Source organism: Xiphophorus couchianus, chromosome 18, assembly GCF_001444195.1.
Source record: "Xiphophorus couchianus chromosome 18, X_couchianus-1.0, whole genome shotgun sequence".
Classification (NCBI taxonomy): Eukaryota; Metazoa; Chordata; class Actinopteri; order Cyprinodontiformes; family Poeciliidae; genus Xiphophorus; species Xiphophorus couchianus.
Genome location: NC_040245.1, coordinates 25472044 through 25489226, shown reverse-complemented (window position 1 = coordinate 25489226; position 17183 = coordinate 25472044). Strand labels below are relative to the sequence as shown.

The 17183-nt window shown below is 38.3% G+C and overlaps 2 protein-coding genes across 5 annotated transcripts; one reads left to right on the top strand and one right to left on the bottom strand.

Moving 5' to 3' along the window:
- On the top strand, positions 1-9285 carry vps26b (VPS26, retromer complex component B). The gene is made up of 6 exons (XM_028044676.1): positions 1-769; positions 3641-3797; positions 3943-4107; positions 4971-5146; positions 5224-5366; positions 8953-9285. Exons 1-6 carry the CDS (start codon positions 547-549, stop codon positions 9088-9090), a joined length of 1002 nt encoding a protein of 333 aa, XP_027900477.1. The 5' UTR covers positions 1-546; the 3' UTR covers positions 9091-9285.
- A 363-nt stretch (positions 9286-9648) lies between these two features.
- On the bottom strand, positions 9649-17116 carry thyn1 (thymocyte nuclear protein 1). Of its 4 annotated transcripts, none has more exons than XM_028044680.1 (8): positions 16989-17116; positions 15550-15669; positions 15148-15317; positions 14975-15043; positions 14783-14875; positions 13629-13724; positions 13392-13542; positions 9649-13314 (listed from the first exon to the last, which is right to left on the bottom strand). In XM_028044680.1, exons 2-8 carry the CDS (start codon positions 15596-15598, stop codon positions 13268-13270), a joined length of 675 nt encoding a protein of 224 aa, XP_027900481.1. In that variant the 5' UTR covers positions 15599-15669; positions 16989-17116; the 3' UTR covers positions 9649-13267. The 4 variants fall into 4 exon arrangements, with proteins under 4 accessions (XP_027900481.1, XP_027900482.1, XP_027900479.1 ...); XM_028044681.1 differs by having other exon boundaries at positions 15550-15666; positions 16989-17112; XM_028044678.1 differs by lacking the exon at positions 16989-17116 and adding an exon at positions 16251-16407.
- Positions 17117-17183: the final 67 nt, after the last annotated feature.

Sequence of the window (17183 nt, the reverse complement as noted above, 5' to 3'; positions counted from 1 at the left end):
TATTTTGAAAACCTCTACCCGGAAGTAGTCGACGCGACGCAAGTAGCATGAGCTAACGTTACATCTTTACTCGTTTGACAACATCCTCTGTCTCACCTGTCAGGCCACAAACATGTAAGAGTAAATTACGCTGCGATAACCGAGTCCACCTTAGGCTGTTGGTTGAAGGTTGAAGTTAAATGGTTGCAGTGAGTCCGACGCAGAAGAGAAAAAACGGAAACGGCTAATTTGCTAACACACATATTCATGTGCGTTCTGCTTTCACCGTCATATTGCTAGTTTTGTCGTCAGTATGGCCCTGTAGCCAAAGTAGACTTTTCTGTTTGTACAATATTTCTTCGTTTCTTCACGCCTTAAGTGCTTTATTCGGGCTCAAAAAGGGGGACGTGGGCTTGTTCACCCTGCAGGCCTTCATGTGTGTTTTGTTTTCTGCTTCGAAACATCGTTGAAAAACGGGGTCGTTTTGGTTCAGCCTGCTAACAAGTCCCTGCGCTGCGATAACAACTACTTTAATGAGATAAGAGTCGGCGCGTCCCGGTCGTTATCATGAGTTTCTTTAGTTTTGGACAAAGTGCAGAAATCGATGTAGTCCTCAACGACGCCGAGACGAGAAAAAAGGTCGAGCACAAGACCGAAGATGGGAAGAAAGACAAATACTTTCTTTTCTACGACGGGGAGACGGTCAGTGGAAAGGTGAATGTGACGCTGAAGAACCCCGGGAAGAGGCTGGAGCATCACGGCATCAAAATTGAATTTGTCGGCCAAATAGGTGGGTGGGAAGTATTAGTCATATAATGCAACAAATGATCACAAGCAAGTTATTCCTTTGATCTGGAATTTAAACATTATTCTTCATAAAGCACTGGGTGTACTTCATAAGAATATTTGTGAAATGCAAAGATTTGTAGTTTAGGAGAGCTTGCCTATTGCACTGCTTGTTTACTAGAAAAGCACATCCAGTGTCAACTTTTGGGAGTTTCTTTCTCCAGATCTTTCTTCACATTACAATCTCAAGCTTCAATTCAATGTATTCTGGTTTTATTTGATGGACCAGCTTTGTGTGCATCTGTGAGCTTTCCAAATCAACCCAGTGAAATATTGTTGAATTCTTTCAAAAAAAAAAAAAAATGTTCAAGCGCTGACAGATTAATTGGACAGCATCAAATTTAAAATTTCAAGGTGACAGATGTTTGTCTGGATTTAGGTGTTGGTCATTCTAACACAGAGTAATGATTCTAAACCACTTAATTGCAGCCCTGGTTGTATATTTAGGATCACTGTCCTGAAAGGTTAACCTCCTGTCTAGTCTCGCATCTTTGGCAGCCTCTAACCAACTTTTTAAAATATATTTTTTCTTGGGGTTGCCTTGTAGTTAACTCCGTCTATTGTCTCCCTGACCAGCTCCAATGTAGAAAAGCATCTACAGAACACAGCGCTGTCACCACTTCATTGCATAGTTTATATTTGGCGTGATGTGCTGCGTTAGCTTTCCTTGACACACAGTGTTGTGTACATTGGCCAAAAAGTTACATTTTGGTCTGATCGGAACCAGACCACATTCTCAGTGCGGTTGCCGAGCCTACTGCATCGTTACTGGTAAACTTAAACAGGTCTTCTTACATGGAGCCAGTTTAAGGACTTCAAAACTGGAGTAATGTTCTCTATCTCCCTGGTTTTGGTGACATTAGTCCATTAATCCTGGACTGAGGGTATAGAAGGCTGACTTTGTAACTATCTTTATGTGACTCTGAAGGTTCAGGCCTGAGTCACTATTGTTCTCCTTCCCCTGCTCTTCAGTAAAGGTGGAAGGTCATGTGTGGGACCTGACAATTTGCAGTTGTCCCACTCTCTGTAAATGTTTAGATATTTGATTGAACAGTTCTTTACAAGATAAAATGTTGTTTTGCAACCAAAATCTTTGGTCATCACGATGCTGTTTGGTCACTAGTGTTCCTCATCAAACAAATAATTACTACACAGAACAGCTGGATTTATACTGAGACCACATTACACATAGATAAACACTATTTACAAATTGGGCACTTCTGAAGGCAATTAGTGCATTTAATTTAGTGCCACCCTAAAGTGCAAATCAAACTCAGATTTTTCATGTGTAAACAATTTTACTGTTGCGCACTACTATTTCCATAAAATTTATTGAAGTTTGTGGTTGCAATCTGGAAAAGTCTTAGTGCAGTAGTGTCCAAATATTTTGTCTTGGGAGTCAAAACAAGAAGTTAAACTCACTGTGTGCCACAAAATTAATAAAATTAAAAATGCTAAATTATTATTATTATTATTATTATTATTATTATTATTATTATTATTATTTTTGTGACTCTTTACCTGCTCAACAATAAATCCATTTTTAAAATAAAGTCTGTATATAATTGGTGATCGAAAACATAAAAGTGCTGTTGGGCTGTTGCCTTATTAAAAGAAAAAAAACAGACAATTTCCACATTTTTTGGGTCATTAATTGCTTTTTATCTTGTTGGCTACATTTTTACCCATTTTTGACTTGTGGTGAAGAGGGGGTGACCCAAATAATGTCAAAGGTCACAAATGGGCCCTGTGTCAAACTTTAGACACCGCTGTCTTAGGGGTATGACTACCTTTGAAATGGACTGTATAAACATAAAATATAACAAATGCATTAAAAAAAAAAGCAATTATCCCATTCTATACGCTCCCAGTTGAACTGAAGGAAGTTTGCAGCCTAAATGTGAAACTGGAAAGTAGTACATGGAGGTGGGTAGTGATTATTTCTGGGGTTTGTCCTACATATTGTGGCGCAAAACACCTGAATGGTGCTTCATCATAACCAGTGATGTGAGTTGCATCACGGTTGGGAGGCTTGTCCCAAATCTCCAGGCGGAAATCAACAACAAAGTGTTCAATGCCTTCCAAACTGAAAGTATCAGAGGATCATGGCTGCAAGGAAACAGAAAGACCTGTGCTGACGTGATCCTCCACATGCTATAGATAACACTGCTGTAGTTGTATGAATATTTAGTAGCAAAATAAAGTGTATTATTTTAATATTTTCAGTGAAAGAGACAGCAATGTTTGTCTCTGTGCCGATAAATAGATAGTAATGTACCAGTAATGTACTTGGACGTAATGTAATTTGAGCTTGGTTTAATTATATTTAAGATTTTTGCATTTCATTATTATTATTATTATTATTATTATTATTATTATTTAATTCTTCACCATCCAAAAAATCTTAACTTTATATTCAAATCCATTTCTCATATATTCTGTACAATACAAAGTCCCAAGTAGTTTTGGTTTCAGCTGAGTAATTATTACTTGTATTTAAATGCAAGTTTTGTTTACTGTTAAAAAAATCGTACCATATTCCAAAATGATTATATTTTTAAAAATATAGATTAAAGCTAGAGTTGTCAAAGTTTCTTTAACCAAAGGAATTAATGATCAATTAAAACTTGTATGTAATCATGTTCCACATTATCATGAAATAACAAGCAGTTTAAAAAAAAGCATTCAAGTGCAGGGTAACTGGCTTTCATAGACATATTTATACTTTTAATGTAATTTTGTGTAGATTGCCTTGTTATGTTTTTGGGATTTTTTGGATTTTTAACGTCACCTTTCTCCCCCGACGTTTGTCCAGAGCTGTATTACGACAGAGGAAACCATCATGAATTTGTTTCCCTGGTGAAGGATCTTGCGAGACCCGGTGAAATAACGCAGTCACAGACCTTCGACTTTGAGTTCACACATGTCGAGAAACCCTACGAGTCCTACACAGGCCAGAACGTCAAGCTAAGGTGCGTTTGATCATTCGCTCCGCTGCTGTGCAGGTACAGAGGATGTAACATTTGAACCCGTTTGGCATGCAACACGTTTAACCGACGATGTTGTCTTTATGCCACATTTATAGATTGGATGTAAAAAATCTGTTTACGTTTTTAGGTACTTCCTTCGCGCCACGGTGATAAGAAGATTAAATGACATAAATAAAGAGCTGGACATTGTGGTCCACACACTGAGCACCTACCCTGAACTCAACTCCTCCATCAAGATGGAAGTTGGAATCGAAGACTGCCTCCATATTGAGTTTGAGTATAACAAATCTAAGTAAGACATGTTGAGATTATAAACTACTCCATGGACAGTTGTGATTTCGTTTCACATCAGCAACTAGCGAAGAAAAGCTGATGTTTGTTCTAAAAAGAAATCTGCACCCATTGAATCTTTTGATGTTATTGCTTGCTGATCACAGGCATATTAAAAAAAAAAAAAAACAACATTTTGTAGCGTTTCTTGATTATGGGGAAAAAATAAGTTAGAGTTGCATTGGCTCTCAAACAGGAGAACAGCATTACTTTTACACAGCTGAATATTGTTGAAAATCTTCATGTGAATAAGAAAACATGAGCTAACTAATCAACAAGGCATATCAAAACAGAGAGGATGCAAGCTAACATTAGCTCTTGCTAGCCCCACCCTGTGTAAAGATCCTCAGCAGAGCAAGATGTGCTCGCTTCAAAAGTCTTTTTCCTGAAGACTTTTGAAGCGATGGTTGAATATGAAATATAATGCTTTTAAGTGTGTTGCTGGTAGAAAGGTAGAAACCAGCTGTTTTAGGAACCAAGGGAAAAACTGTCAAAGCCAACAACAACAAAAATGGTTGGAAATATTTTATGGGCTTGTAGTGCTAGAGCAGAGTGTACTTCTGATTTCAAAGTGTAGACGAAAAACATTAAAATTTTACCACAAAGGATATAAAGAGTTGAAAAACAATTTCTTTTTCCTGTTTGTTAATCCTCATAGGTAAAAAACGATCCATAGGTAAAAGAAAAGAAAAAAAAGGGGTTATTCATGTATCAGCTTAAAGGTTCCTTGACCAAAAATCAAACTAAAATAAGCTTCATTCATTACTGAAGTAAGTTTTTTTTTTTCTTCTTCTTTTTTGGTTTCTATCTTTTGTTTTGTGACAGATACCATCTGAAGGATGTGATTGTGGGCAAAATCTATTTCCTCCTGGTGAGGATTAAAATAAAACACATGGAGATCGACATCATCAAACGCGAGACGACCGGCACCGGCCCGAGCGTCTACCACGAAAACGACACGATCGCAAAGTACGAGATCATGGACGGAGCGCCGGTTAGAGGTGAGCGTCTTTCATTTAGCGTTACAGCTCTAACAAACAAGCAAAAAAAAAGCGATTAAATGCGATTCATCTTTCAGGTGAATCTATTCCTATCCGATTATTTCTGGCCGGTTATGATCTGACTCCGACCATGCGAGACATCAACAAGAAGTTCTCCGTGCGCTACTACCTGAATCTGGTATTGATCGATGAAGAGGAGAGACGCTACTTTAAACAACAGGTATGGGGGGGAAAAAACAAAAGTGAAGGGCCTCGGTTATAAAAAAAAAAAAAAAAAGAATAAAATTACACTCAAGTTATAGATTAAAAGGCAAAAAAAAAAGGAAGTACCAGATCACCAACACACTGAGCTCACCGTCGTTCGCTTTTGGTGATGCGCACAACGCATTTAATAATGAGCATAAAATAAAGAAACACCGACCTTAACAATCCAGCTTGTTCCGCCACTCGGATACAGATTGAATTCTAAAATTGATCGCCCCACAGTCCATTAACTTTTCAACTCGCGTCAACTAAAGCGAGTCTTTCATTCACACGGATCGATATGAACCGCTGGTTTGCTGTAGCGCTCGCACGCCCCTGGTTACGCTCTGCAGGCGCAACAACAACAGAGCCTGATAGAACAGTTTAAGTGCTACATTGGAGGCTCATTAGTTGTTGTAAAAGGCGGACCTGCCGCAGGGATCAGGAGGGCGTGGTCGCCGTTTGGGATAAATGTGCTAAATTCATGGCAAAAACACAAAATCTTACCAAGCGTTTTTGGTTTAGTAGAGAATGTCTTCTTTCTTTTTTCCACATTTAGTGCATGAAACAATGGTTTGGAAACTAAAATTTTGAATTTTGTTTTTCTTCTTCTCATTTTAAATTAGTTTGAGCCAAAATGTTTAAGAAATCTGTAAAAAGAGGCATTTCTATCATCTTTTACACCTTTTCTGTTAACACGAGATAATCTAGTCAGGCTCAAACCTCATTTTAATGTCAACCTTCACAGAAGTGAGTTACTTTCAGAGTTTTAGATTAGTAGATGACCCGATTATGTTAAATAATTCACCTTTTTTGGGGTAAAAGCAGATTTTGTTTTTGGTCAATAATTCCTTAAAATGTATAAAAAAGTACTAGTTTCACCGTGAGATTACTGCACTTATGACATGGGAAAAATGTGTTGATAATCTGCTTCTGGAACTAGAACTTTTTCATCTATATTAAAGGATTATTATTTGCAGTGTAATAAGATACTTGCTAGACCAAAAATGCTTGGTAAAATTTTTTTTTTGCAGTGCCGGAGTATAGAAAATTATTTCCATTTTTTTTCTTGTACCATTGTGTAATTGTTCTAATAATCCATCAATTCTTCCACGCACTTCTTTCATCTTTTGACCCATCCATCCATCCATTCGTCCATCTGTTAATCCCTAATCCCTTGTGTGGTGTGTTGATCTGTTTATCCATCCAGAGTTGTGCTCATGTTCCATTTGAAAGCTCATGTTCCATTTGAAATCTCTGCCATTATTTATAGGTGAAACTTTAGATTTAAGCAGCGAGTCTGGACTACTGCAAAAGTAAAACGTACAGGAACGGTGTTAGACCACAACACGTCGATACAGAACTGCTGCTGCATGTTTCTGTCGCAGCTTCGCGCTCTCTCTCTCTCTCTCTTGTTCTCTCTCTCTTTCTCTCTGTCTGCGGCTTTTAGCGGACATCCCCGTGCAGTCTTTGCTGAGGAAGCTCCAGCTCTTACTTAAATCACGGCCGCCAGCGTTCTGATACATAATGCATGAAACTGCATCACAATAAAGGTTAGCCCTCTCTCTGTGGGTCAGTGGAAAATGTGGCCAGGAAAGTAAAGCAGGGATATTCTCAATGAAATCTGTTTTTGAATGTGGTTTTATTAAAGTACTTTTGTTGTTGTTGTTTTCCCCGCTCTTGGAAGATGTCATTTAGGCTGCTGACCGAGCAGCGATCACTATTAATCTCTGCTTCTGATGCTTTTTTTTAGATTCCATATGAAAACTAATCTCCTGGTGTGTTAAATGTTGCAGTTCATTTATGCATCCCTTAGTCCAAAACATGGGTCTGCAACCTTTACTATCCAAAGAGGCATTTCTGAACCCAATGCAGTGACGTTAAGCCATTTTAGAACCACAAATATTACGTGGCATGATGTATTATTTTTTTTCATAAATATCTACTACAAGAAGTCGGTTATTTAAAAAAAAAAGTGATTTTATTCCTATCTTTAGGTTTGAAAAATAGAAAACTCTAAAGATGATGGTAACATTTTCTGATATGGGATGTTGATATTTGCACATAGTTTTTTTTTGCCTATTATTAATAGATAGACCTACATAAAAATGACAGGTACTTTTAGTGACAGTTGTGGAAGCTTGTTGCAAACCCCTGGTTCAGATCATGGGATTTGGACCAAACAGATGTTGGACTTCTTTTGACTAAAGTAAAGCACCATAATTTTACTAAAAATAAAACTGTGGCAGTACATGTTTACCACTGTGTTGCACTGTAACCAGATAAATTGTCAAGTACTTTCTATACTTGGAACCTAGAGTGTTGGATATAATTATGTCAGATCTTAAAGGATTAGCTCATATTTTGACAAAACATATAGATCTGGATGTTCTCTACATTCAGTCTGTAGTTAAAAAAAAAAACCTGGGTTTTGTTGCAGAACGTCCTCTTTAGTCAAGTAGACTGAAGTATTTATTTGGAACAAAAATACAAAATAAAATTACACAAAATGAACAAAGATGATTTGGAAAGATGAGACTGAAATGTGACTTTTGTTTCATTAATTGTTGATTTAATGCTGTCAGATTAAAATGAGTGCCAATCAATTATCTACAGTAGTAACATCCCGTTTAAGCCTCCCTTTAGTGTTGTAGTTTGTCCTCCATCCAGAAGAGGGCGCCACTAGTCATTAAGCTGAGCCAGTTGAAGATGGCGGTGCCATACCAGAATGGGAAAGAGAAACAGTCCAGAGTCCGGTGTGGGTTGCAAAAGGCTCTTTATATAGTTCTGTTTTGAAATATAAACACTCAACAAGCTAAAGTTTCTCCTTAGTAGCACGAAGTAGCGTCAACTTCTCAACAAAAATTACTTGTGCGCTTCAAAGGCGAAAATGTGAGGACAGAAGCAGAGGGCGTAAGAGAGAAAAAATGTAACTTGATGGAGGGGGGGGGGAAAGCATGATTCTAATAAAAATGGCTGACTTATTTATTTTGAAAGATGATGTTAGTTAATTCCTTCCTTTCAAGAGTCCCACAGACTGTATGAATATCTCTGCTCATGGGGTATCAAGTGTTCCACGTATTTTATTTTTTCATCTTTTATTTGTATTGTTTTACTATTTTTATTTTGAACACAATAGAAGTATAAAATCATACACATGAACAAGAAATGCAAAAGACATATTTTTGTACCACAATAATCTTAACATGCTCGAAAAGGAGTAGGTAAAAGTAAGAAACTTTTATTTTTTTATTCAGCATCGTATATTTATGAAATACCTATATTTCATAAATACTATATTTATTTACTACACATTATTAAATAAAGTTTAATAATGTGAGAAAACCCACATTTTCTGTTTATTCATTCAGTATTTGTTATAGCTGATAAAATAATAGAATTTAGTAATGATTTTTTTGTGTGGGGGGGGAGTTTCTTCCATTCAGCTTTATATGAGAAACAGTCTGTTCAGATTGTGAATAATCCACTGAAGTTTGCTTGTGCAGGGCTGCAAAAAGAAATTTAAAAAAAAGAGTCACCTTTTGTTATCTCCACCCTAACAGGAAATCACACTGTGGAGAAAAGGAGACGTGGTGAGGAAAAGCATGTCCCATCAGGCCGCCATCGCCTCCCAGAGGTTCGAGGGCTCGGCCGCTTCAGAGAGCGCCCTGGAGCAGGCCGCCAAGGAGGAGAGCGGGTAGCTCCGCCCTCCTTCCGCTCGCCGGCAAATCTGCACTGGACGGGTGATCACCTGACAACTGTGCAAACATCTGGCGAGGCAGCTGTTTTACTCGTGGCTGTGCTGGTTAAAAAAAAAATAAAATAAAAGGGAGGAAGGAGGGGGGGGAAAAACACAGCACGATGCACACTAATACCGTGCGTGAACTTTTAAAAAAGGAAGAAGAAAAAAACAGTTTGCATGAGTCGTTCAGGGTGGCTACAGGCTCCTTCCTCACACATGCTTATTATTTTCTGTACAGGAATCAAACTAATCACCTGTCGCAGTGTCTGCTGTGTAAGATCACGTAAAATTCCTTACATTTTTACACTTTCTTCATTACATTCTAATGCTTTTTGGATGTATTGATTTCCCTTTTTCTTTGTCAAATACCAATTTTCTACCAAGTGAATCTCTGACATTCCACGTTGAATGAATGAATTCCTATAAGGTCTAACAAGGAGAGAGAAAATAAGAGAATCGACTTTGCACTGCTTGATCTTGTTGAACACGTTTTCCTTTTTCTTTTCTTTTTTTTTTGTTGTTGCACAAAACGCATCAGAAACTGGAACCCGTTTGGGCGAGAGCTTTGAAGTATTATCCCACTTTCTGTTTTTGTGTTGTTTTTTTAATCTGTAAATAAGACCAGTCAAACCTGTTAACCTGTTCCAGCTTGTATAGGTTGATTTAACCCGGACACAGAGCTACAGATTGACCTTCTCATGTCCATGTGCTTTTACCTCAGCATTCCAGTGGTGTTTCGGAGAAGTGTTTGTATTAGGGTCCGACCGTATGGAGTCATCTGTATCCTCCTCATTAGAGACTTGAAAGTTGTGCCTATGTGTATTAAGCTAATGAAAATCTTCCTGCCTCTAACATGATTTTAGTCTTTTAACCAGAGAAAAATTACAGTAGAACTATCTATCTTTTGCAAAATGCTTATCGATTACTCCTCATTCCCAAGCGTCCAATAAATTGATGCCAAATGGAAAACTCTTGTGTGTTTGTCCATAATTGAGTGGATTTATTAATGCGGCACAATTCTGAATGCAAAATGAAAGTAGCAGTCAAAGCTTGAGACAACACAAACATTAGTTCCGGGTTGTAAAAATACCACTGATGGCCATCGCTTTCTAATTCCACTAGTTTTACATTTCTAATACCACTTCTGTACCAGTTTAGACACCAACACTTTGCTAACTAGTGGATTGGTGTCCAGCTATGTAGTAGCACGAAAGCCTAGCCATACGATTCTGCTCGATTCTCATCTCCATTCAGTGCTTCGTCTTTCCCCATTGAGCTCAATTTGCCCAGTAGAATTTCCACCAGGCCATTCAGCGGACAGAAAGAGGAATTGTGAGCAATGACGTCAAATTTTCTGTGCCGTTTCAGAATTGTAGTCTGCCGTGGTTGTAGTTTGGCAGAGGTAGAAGTGAAACGTAGCCATTCGGTTCAGGTTGGCTACGCTTTCAAATATTGAATTAATAGCCATCTTTAATCTTCGCAGTGAGGGATGGTTGTTTACAGCGCAGGTAATTTCTGGTAAGCTTCATAGCGTCAAATAGATGTGTTACATCACGGCCAAACTTTAGCAACTGGGTAAAATTTAAAACTCCAATAAAGTTCACACCTTCAGCAAGCAAATAGCCTAGAGTCCAGACCTTTGTACAAAGTAAAGCATAGAACAAAGGCATTGTTTTACCAGGCTAACATAGTCCCAATTAGCTTTGTGATGAGTTATGCTCACTGGCTACTTACTAGTTACACCCATCGACCTCCTTAAGTTGGGAGCATCAGAAATGGGAAAGACGTTGGTTTTAAGTGACTTTGAACTTGGTTTGGTTGTTCATGGAAGACTGGTTGGTCGCAGAATTTCAAAAATTGTAATTCTGCTGGGATTGTCACTCACCCATCTTGAGGGTTTGGGGAGAACGTTTAAAGGAGAAAGGAAGTCCAACGCTGCACTAGCAAGGTGTGCCAGTTAGCAAGTCTGTGTTTTTCTTAAAAATTACAACATAGACGTTTTAATATAAATTGACAATGTGTAAGTATGTTCCTAAATCTTCACTAGTTAACTAGTTGGGCTTATTTTGTTCAACGGCTTGAATAATGTGGTTAAAATAAGCTTTGACAAGCTCATCCACCAAATCACTGGATTTTAGGGCCTGCTTGTCAACCACTTTAATCCAAGACTAGTAATATGTTACAGCATACAACATGTTCCCCACTTCTCACCCAATGAAAGCTAAAATTAGACCTCAGACCCGACAAGGACTAACAGTTATAGACAATGAATGGATGGATAGTTATGTGAAGGCACTGAATGCCAACTATCACACTAGACTTGTGGTAATTGCTATATTGTTGCATTGTGTGTTGCTTTGTCCATCTAGCAGGCCTTAAAAAAAATAAAAGTTGCACTAGTTGGCAAACTCAGCTTCTTTGTCTTTTTGAGCTTGTGCAGCAGAGTATTACAACTAGTGTAACTGGTTAAAATGTCTTTGCAAACCAGTTAGTGAAAATGACGCCTCACATCAAGGGTATAGAATATTTATGCAGCCAGCTTGTCAGGCCCAAGGCCGTGCGGCTGCTGTATGTAGTCAAATGAAGGTGCCTTGTGTTTCTGTTAAACAGATTTGGGGAAGGATTTCCAGACGTACCGCAAAAACACCACAATGGCGTGTTGCCGTTATCATAGCGTCGGCTGGTATTACTGCTGATCTGCACGCTGACATTCAGGTTATTAAATCTTAATGCAGGGAGACAAAAGGGGCTGCTGGATAATGTAGAGGAGGAGCTGTGCTCCGAAAGAACATCTCACCAGAGAGACTTAGCTCCGCTTTGAATTGTCTCGTTACGAACTGTGCCAAGCCTGATGAGGGGCAGATGTGCCCAAGGACAGGCGTTCTTTCAAATGAGATCAGGTACTGCCACGCAACAGAAAGCTGAACTATGGCTCTCTCTCTGATCCCCAGTTAAAAACACAATTTTATTCAAATGTACACGAGCTCAGATGTAAAAGAAAGATGCTGCCTCTAAAATAAAAGCTAGCATTTAGCCTCTTTCAAAAAGAATGTCCCTCATACAAAAAGAAAACTGAGGCAAGGTCTCTGGATGAGACTTCTTCCTGTAAGGCACCAGTGCTAACAATTGCTAACTCTCTTTGAGGAATTCCTATCTGCAAATGTTAGCACTCAGGTAGCGCAACACATAACTGTACTACAAATTAAACTCATGGTTTTTGTTTTATTGTTCTGAACTTCCATATCTTTAATCGTCCTAGATGGGTAGCAGATCCAAGGAGGAAAATCCATCTCTATTTCAACATTATAATACATAGTTAGAGTCTCTGCCTGAGAAAACAGAAATGCATCTCTTTGCTAAGATAAAGGCAGAATAAGTGTTTCACATTTTTTTAATATAAAAGAATAACCATAAATTCCACAGATGTGTCTCCTTTTTCTCTCTTTAAAAATGCATAACTCACCAAAAAAAAAGAAAAGGAAAGAGAGAGTTGCCTTCCCTGATGTAATCGCGTTCAACTCGGTGAAGTCGTTGCTGCATTTTTCATCATCACTTCCTGTCATGCAAACACGAGTCGCATAATTTAGATCAGCATTGTGCACAATTTTCATTTTCGCCTTATGAACAACATAAAAAGATTCTTGTATTGGTTGGTAACAAAATTCTAATTTGTGTTTAGAAGAAAGTCAAACATATAATGTTCAAACGTCCAAATTCCACAGCACATCTACATGCTAAGGTTGTCAGAGTCAAGCTAGCATAACTGACCTCACTATTTTTTTTATTAAAACTGTTCTTGACCTGGGAAATGTGATACCCTTGGACCTTATCTATCTGTCATAGTATTCACAATCAGTAGCAAAGCACTGCGTCGTTTTTTCTTTCGTATATCACGCATACATTTAAGATTTCACGCGTTACGTTGACAACTTGACAGCTAAAACCAAAGATAGTCATCGAGCAGAACTTGCGCGTGTGGTGTCATGTTGTCCGTATGTTGTGAATGCATCCTTCTTACATGCAACAGTTTAATTTATTCCTGCTAAAGCAAGCTCCCAGAAGAAATCTCTGGTCAAAACAAACTAATTTATTATTCTAAATAGTGAATGGTTTCACAGTGTCGTGAACCCAGTCCTTCACAGTGGCTCTTTGTCCTCCAGACTCAAAATGAAGTCAAATTCCTCTACGGAAAAAAAAAAAAAGCAATTAGAACCAGGTTGGGACTGTGACATAAAACCACAGTGACTGGTTCGTACAGACCTGGAGTGAGAGGCTGAATGGAGAGCCGGGCCCTGGTGAACAGAGCCGCTTCCTTCAGAGGTCCTCCGTTGGCACGGTGCTGGAGGTGGTGTTCCTTCAACTCCCACAGAGGAACAAAACGCTTCATCATTCTCTGAAACTGAACATCCACCTGAGGAACCGGGAACCCAAAGCTCAGCTCCGAAGAGGAATCTTTACTATTAACCAACCGCTGAACGGACCGTGTTCCTAACTTACCATGCTCCACTTGGGGTTGTCCGGCGTGCTGCTGGCATCGTAGTGAGCGTCATTCTTGTCAAACTGAGTGTGGTCCACGTAGGCTTCCTTCACGATCTGATCCAGGAAACAGAGCTGAGCGTCAAACCTATAGTACCTCCCAGAAGGACTCATATGTCATACCAACTTGATCATACACCATAATTGTAAGGTGGAGGAAAAATGATGCATGGGTTTCCCAAATTTGATAAATAAAAATCTAAAAACACTGCATTTTACAATTTAGTTGACTAATAGGCAGCACTGGATTTTGTTTAGGAGTATAAGCAGGGCTCATGCAGGCTTCACCAACTCAAATTTAAGACTTCTTAAGACCCTTTGAAGACCATTACGAATTAAATTTAAGACCCATATCACGAGAGATGTACAAAAAAAATGCAGGGCACCAAAACTGTGAAATTTCCAAGGTCTTTTTATGGCTCTTGGTAGCAGCATTGTGCTTCTCACATAATGAAAATGGCATATGGCTTTCTAGCTAGCTAGCAAGCTAGCTAGGGATTCGAACGCTAGTTGCTGACGACTTGTTTGTTTACTTGCTAGCTGGAAAAGAGCTAGCAAGTAAACTATTTAGCTAGCTACGATATCTAGCAAGTATTAGCAGCGTATTACGGGTAACCTTGACTCATAGACTCAGTGAGTCAAGATGTCAAAGTTTTGCCTTAAAGAAAAGTCCTGGGAGGAAAATCCTACATATATATGAGATATATATGAGATTATAGATATATACTACTGAGATTATATTTATATGAGATTAAATAGTCCCACCACAGCACAATTTAAGATCTGTGATTTGTTTATTTAAGGACAACTAACATTTTCTTTAGTCAATTTCAGACATTGTAAGGCCTTCAACTTCCATAAATAAATTTAAGGTTGCTTAAGGAGGAGCTGATACCCCGCTAAGGGTGCTTTTCAGGTTTATAGTTGTAAAAGATTCTCAAAACCATGCATAACTTTTGATTCCATTCATAATTGTGCTCTACTCTGTGTTGGTCTTAATAAAATACATTAAATTTTGTAATTATAGAAAGGAGAAAAAAAAAATCACAGAACTATTCCAGGGGTCTGAATACTTTTTTTATTATTAATGCTTCAACAGGAGAAGAGTGACTCACTGTCATGACCCCTGCGATCCCCGGCTCCTTACAGTTGCTGTGGTAAAAGAAGGCCTGCTGCCCCACTTTCATCTGCCTCATGAAGTTACGAGCCTGAAGACACGAATTTCCTCTTTTCCTCATAGAGTTTTTTGGGTTTTTTTTTTTTTTTTTACAAAATAAAAGCAGAGTTAAATGATCAACTCGACACACCTGGTAGTTGCGGACGCCGTCCCAGCAGCTGGTCTGATCGGGCAGAGCCTTCAGATCCTCGATGCCAAACTGAAAAAAAATAAATAAATAAATGATGCGTGGTTGTGAAACGCTCAGGACCAAGGACCATAATTCCTCTCGTTTCCTGAAGAAGGTGATCCTGTTTTCTGTACCTTCAAGTCGACGCCGTTTTCAAAGCGGCTCTCGGGCTCAGACTTCATGAGCCAGTGGGCGAAAACGGGAGAGCCTGCAGATTCAGAAACCTTCCCGGTTTTTGCATCAGGAGCTGCAGCTTTCCTCTTCCCGCCAGCTGTAGAGGTTTTCTCGGCATCGACGATTTTGCCTGCAATGTTCAATTGCTCATTAAGAAATAAGAAAGCAAGAAGAGTATTTAATAGATCTCTTTTTCTAGTTGCTGTCAAACATAGTCTTTGACAAAATTAGCGTTGACTAATGGGTTTACAAATGACCTAAGCATAAATAACTAAAGCCTTGTTATATATTTTTTTAAATAAATAAAACATGCATATAACATTTAATAAAAAGTTTTATCCTACGGGAATTTAAATGCTTACCTGAATTTGCAGATGCTTTTCTCACTCTGGGCTTTTTCTTTGGGGGCATCCTTCACAGTCTGCAAAGATCCACTGGAGGATCTTGGGACTCTGTGTACTATTCAGTGCTTTTATCCCCTGCTTGAGATATATAAACTTTTAACAAACAAATTTTAGCGTCCAGGTAAATATAAAGACAAATAACGGGTATTTATTTGATTGCAAAAAAAAGAAGAAAAAAAAGCAACAACCACAAACTGGGGGAAGGGTGGTTACCTGTAACGTTTATTTAAGTGTGGCGAAAGTAAAGGCAGTAGAAATCTATCATGGGACGAATACTTTATCACAGCACTGTAATATTAAACACTATTTTTTCATTTTTCTTTTTACAGTGTGCCCTCCTTAAAATATTAATCTTACAAGTTTATGCTGTGTAAAATTTCCAGGCTCGTTCAAAACGTTTAGAAGCAACAACTAGCTAACCACAACAACTAACATTTTAATTGTGGGATTAATAAAAAAAAAAGAAAACGCAGGAAGAAACATGTTTATTTTCCAGTTTTTGTATAATAAATAAATGTTTACGTCATTCACGTGAAACACCGCGACCCAGGCCGTGAATTGAGAACTATGTGCTCCTAATGACATGCGTTAAGTTAAAAAAAATAAACTAAAAAGCCAGTGTAATGTATGGATAAATAATGTAAAGCCTAATGTCATACCTTCCTGAGTCAGACAGGCCTTCAAATCCCGCGAAAAGCCCACAGCGCGTGACGTCAACAAAATGCATTTTCTCACGCTAGCTATTTGGCTAATGTTGCATTCAGTGTCAAGCGAAAAACGGCGTTTTAAACTTTTACTTTCTTACAGCTTGCCTCATACAACAGCTTGTATAACCTATTCTACTGAGCTAATTAATACACTTTGTGCGACTCATTGACACCTATGTGTTTTAAATGCTGTCTGTGTTTTGTGCAGTGTTTGCACAAAGTCTGGCGATTTTCTATAAATAAGATTCGGTTGTATATTTTTTGTGGGGGGCTTTTTTGCCACTTGAAAAACCTGGCGAGTATATCTGATTCCTATTACTATTGATGAAATTAGGCACACTATCGTCAGCCAGCGAAGCACTACTGACAGCTTAAAAAAATGAGAATAACTAATCCACTCGGAAAGATGATTTGGAGCCCAATTTTCCGAGGTATGTCAAATGCAACATAATCTTGTTGGTTATTTAGTCCTTCTGGGACAAAATTTGTTTGCTTTTATTTCCGAGTATTTTATTATTATTATTATTATTATTATTATTATTATTATTATTATTATTATTATTATTATGATTATGATTTACAACAGTCCATCATAAAAAGTAACTTGACATTAAAATACAGGAAGCAGTAGTTTATGTAGTTTATCACAGTGTGGTATGGCATGGGAGGCCTTAAGAAAAAATACATTACCCAGCAGCCAAACCATAGCGGTGCATGCGCTCGAAATGTTACTCGGGGAAGCAGCTGGAGTCGAGAAGTAGGAGTCGTTTCCTCCATTCAAACCAGCGACAGCATGACACGGAAGCAAGCTGAACGTGATCACTGATCAGAAATAAAACAAGAAAGTTTGGTCGAGAAATGTTTCATGAAGAAGTTCTAGAATAA

What these genes read in the sequence shown, in the direction of transcription:
- vps26b (XM_028044676.1), top strand. Translation starts at nt 547, where the DNA reads ATGAGTTTCTTTAGTTTTGGACAAAGTGCAGAAATCGATGTAGTCCTC. An exon ending in GGACGGAGCGCCGGTTAGAG is followed by an intron (nt 5,147 to 5,223) that starts GTGAGCGTCTTT and finishes TTCATCTTTCAG; the next exon opens with GTGAATCTATTCCTATCCGA. An exon ending in GACGCTACTTTAAACAACAG is followed by an intron (nt 5,367 to 8,952) that starts GTATGGGGGGGA and finishes CCACCCTAACAG; the next exon opens with GAAATCACACTGTGGAGAAA.
- thyn1 (XM_028044680.1), bottom strand. Translation starts at nt 15,598, where the DNA reads ATGCCCCCAAAGAAAAAGCCCAGAGTGAGAAAAGCATCTGCAAATTCA. An exon ending in GGATCGCAGGGGTCATGACA is followed by an intron (nt 13,725 to 14,782) that starts GTGAGTCACTCT and finishes TTCCTGGATCAG; the next exon opens with ATCGTGAAGGAAGCCTACGT. An exon ending in ACAACCCCAAGTGGAGCATG is followed by an intron (nt 13,543 to 13,628) that starts GTAAGTTAGGAA and finishes CCGGTTCCTCAG; the next exon opens with GTGGATGTTCAGTTTCAGAG.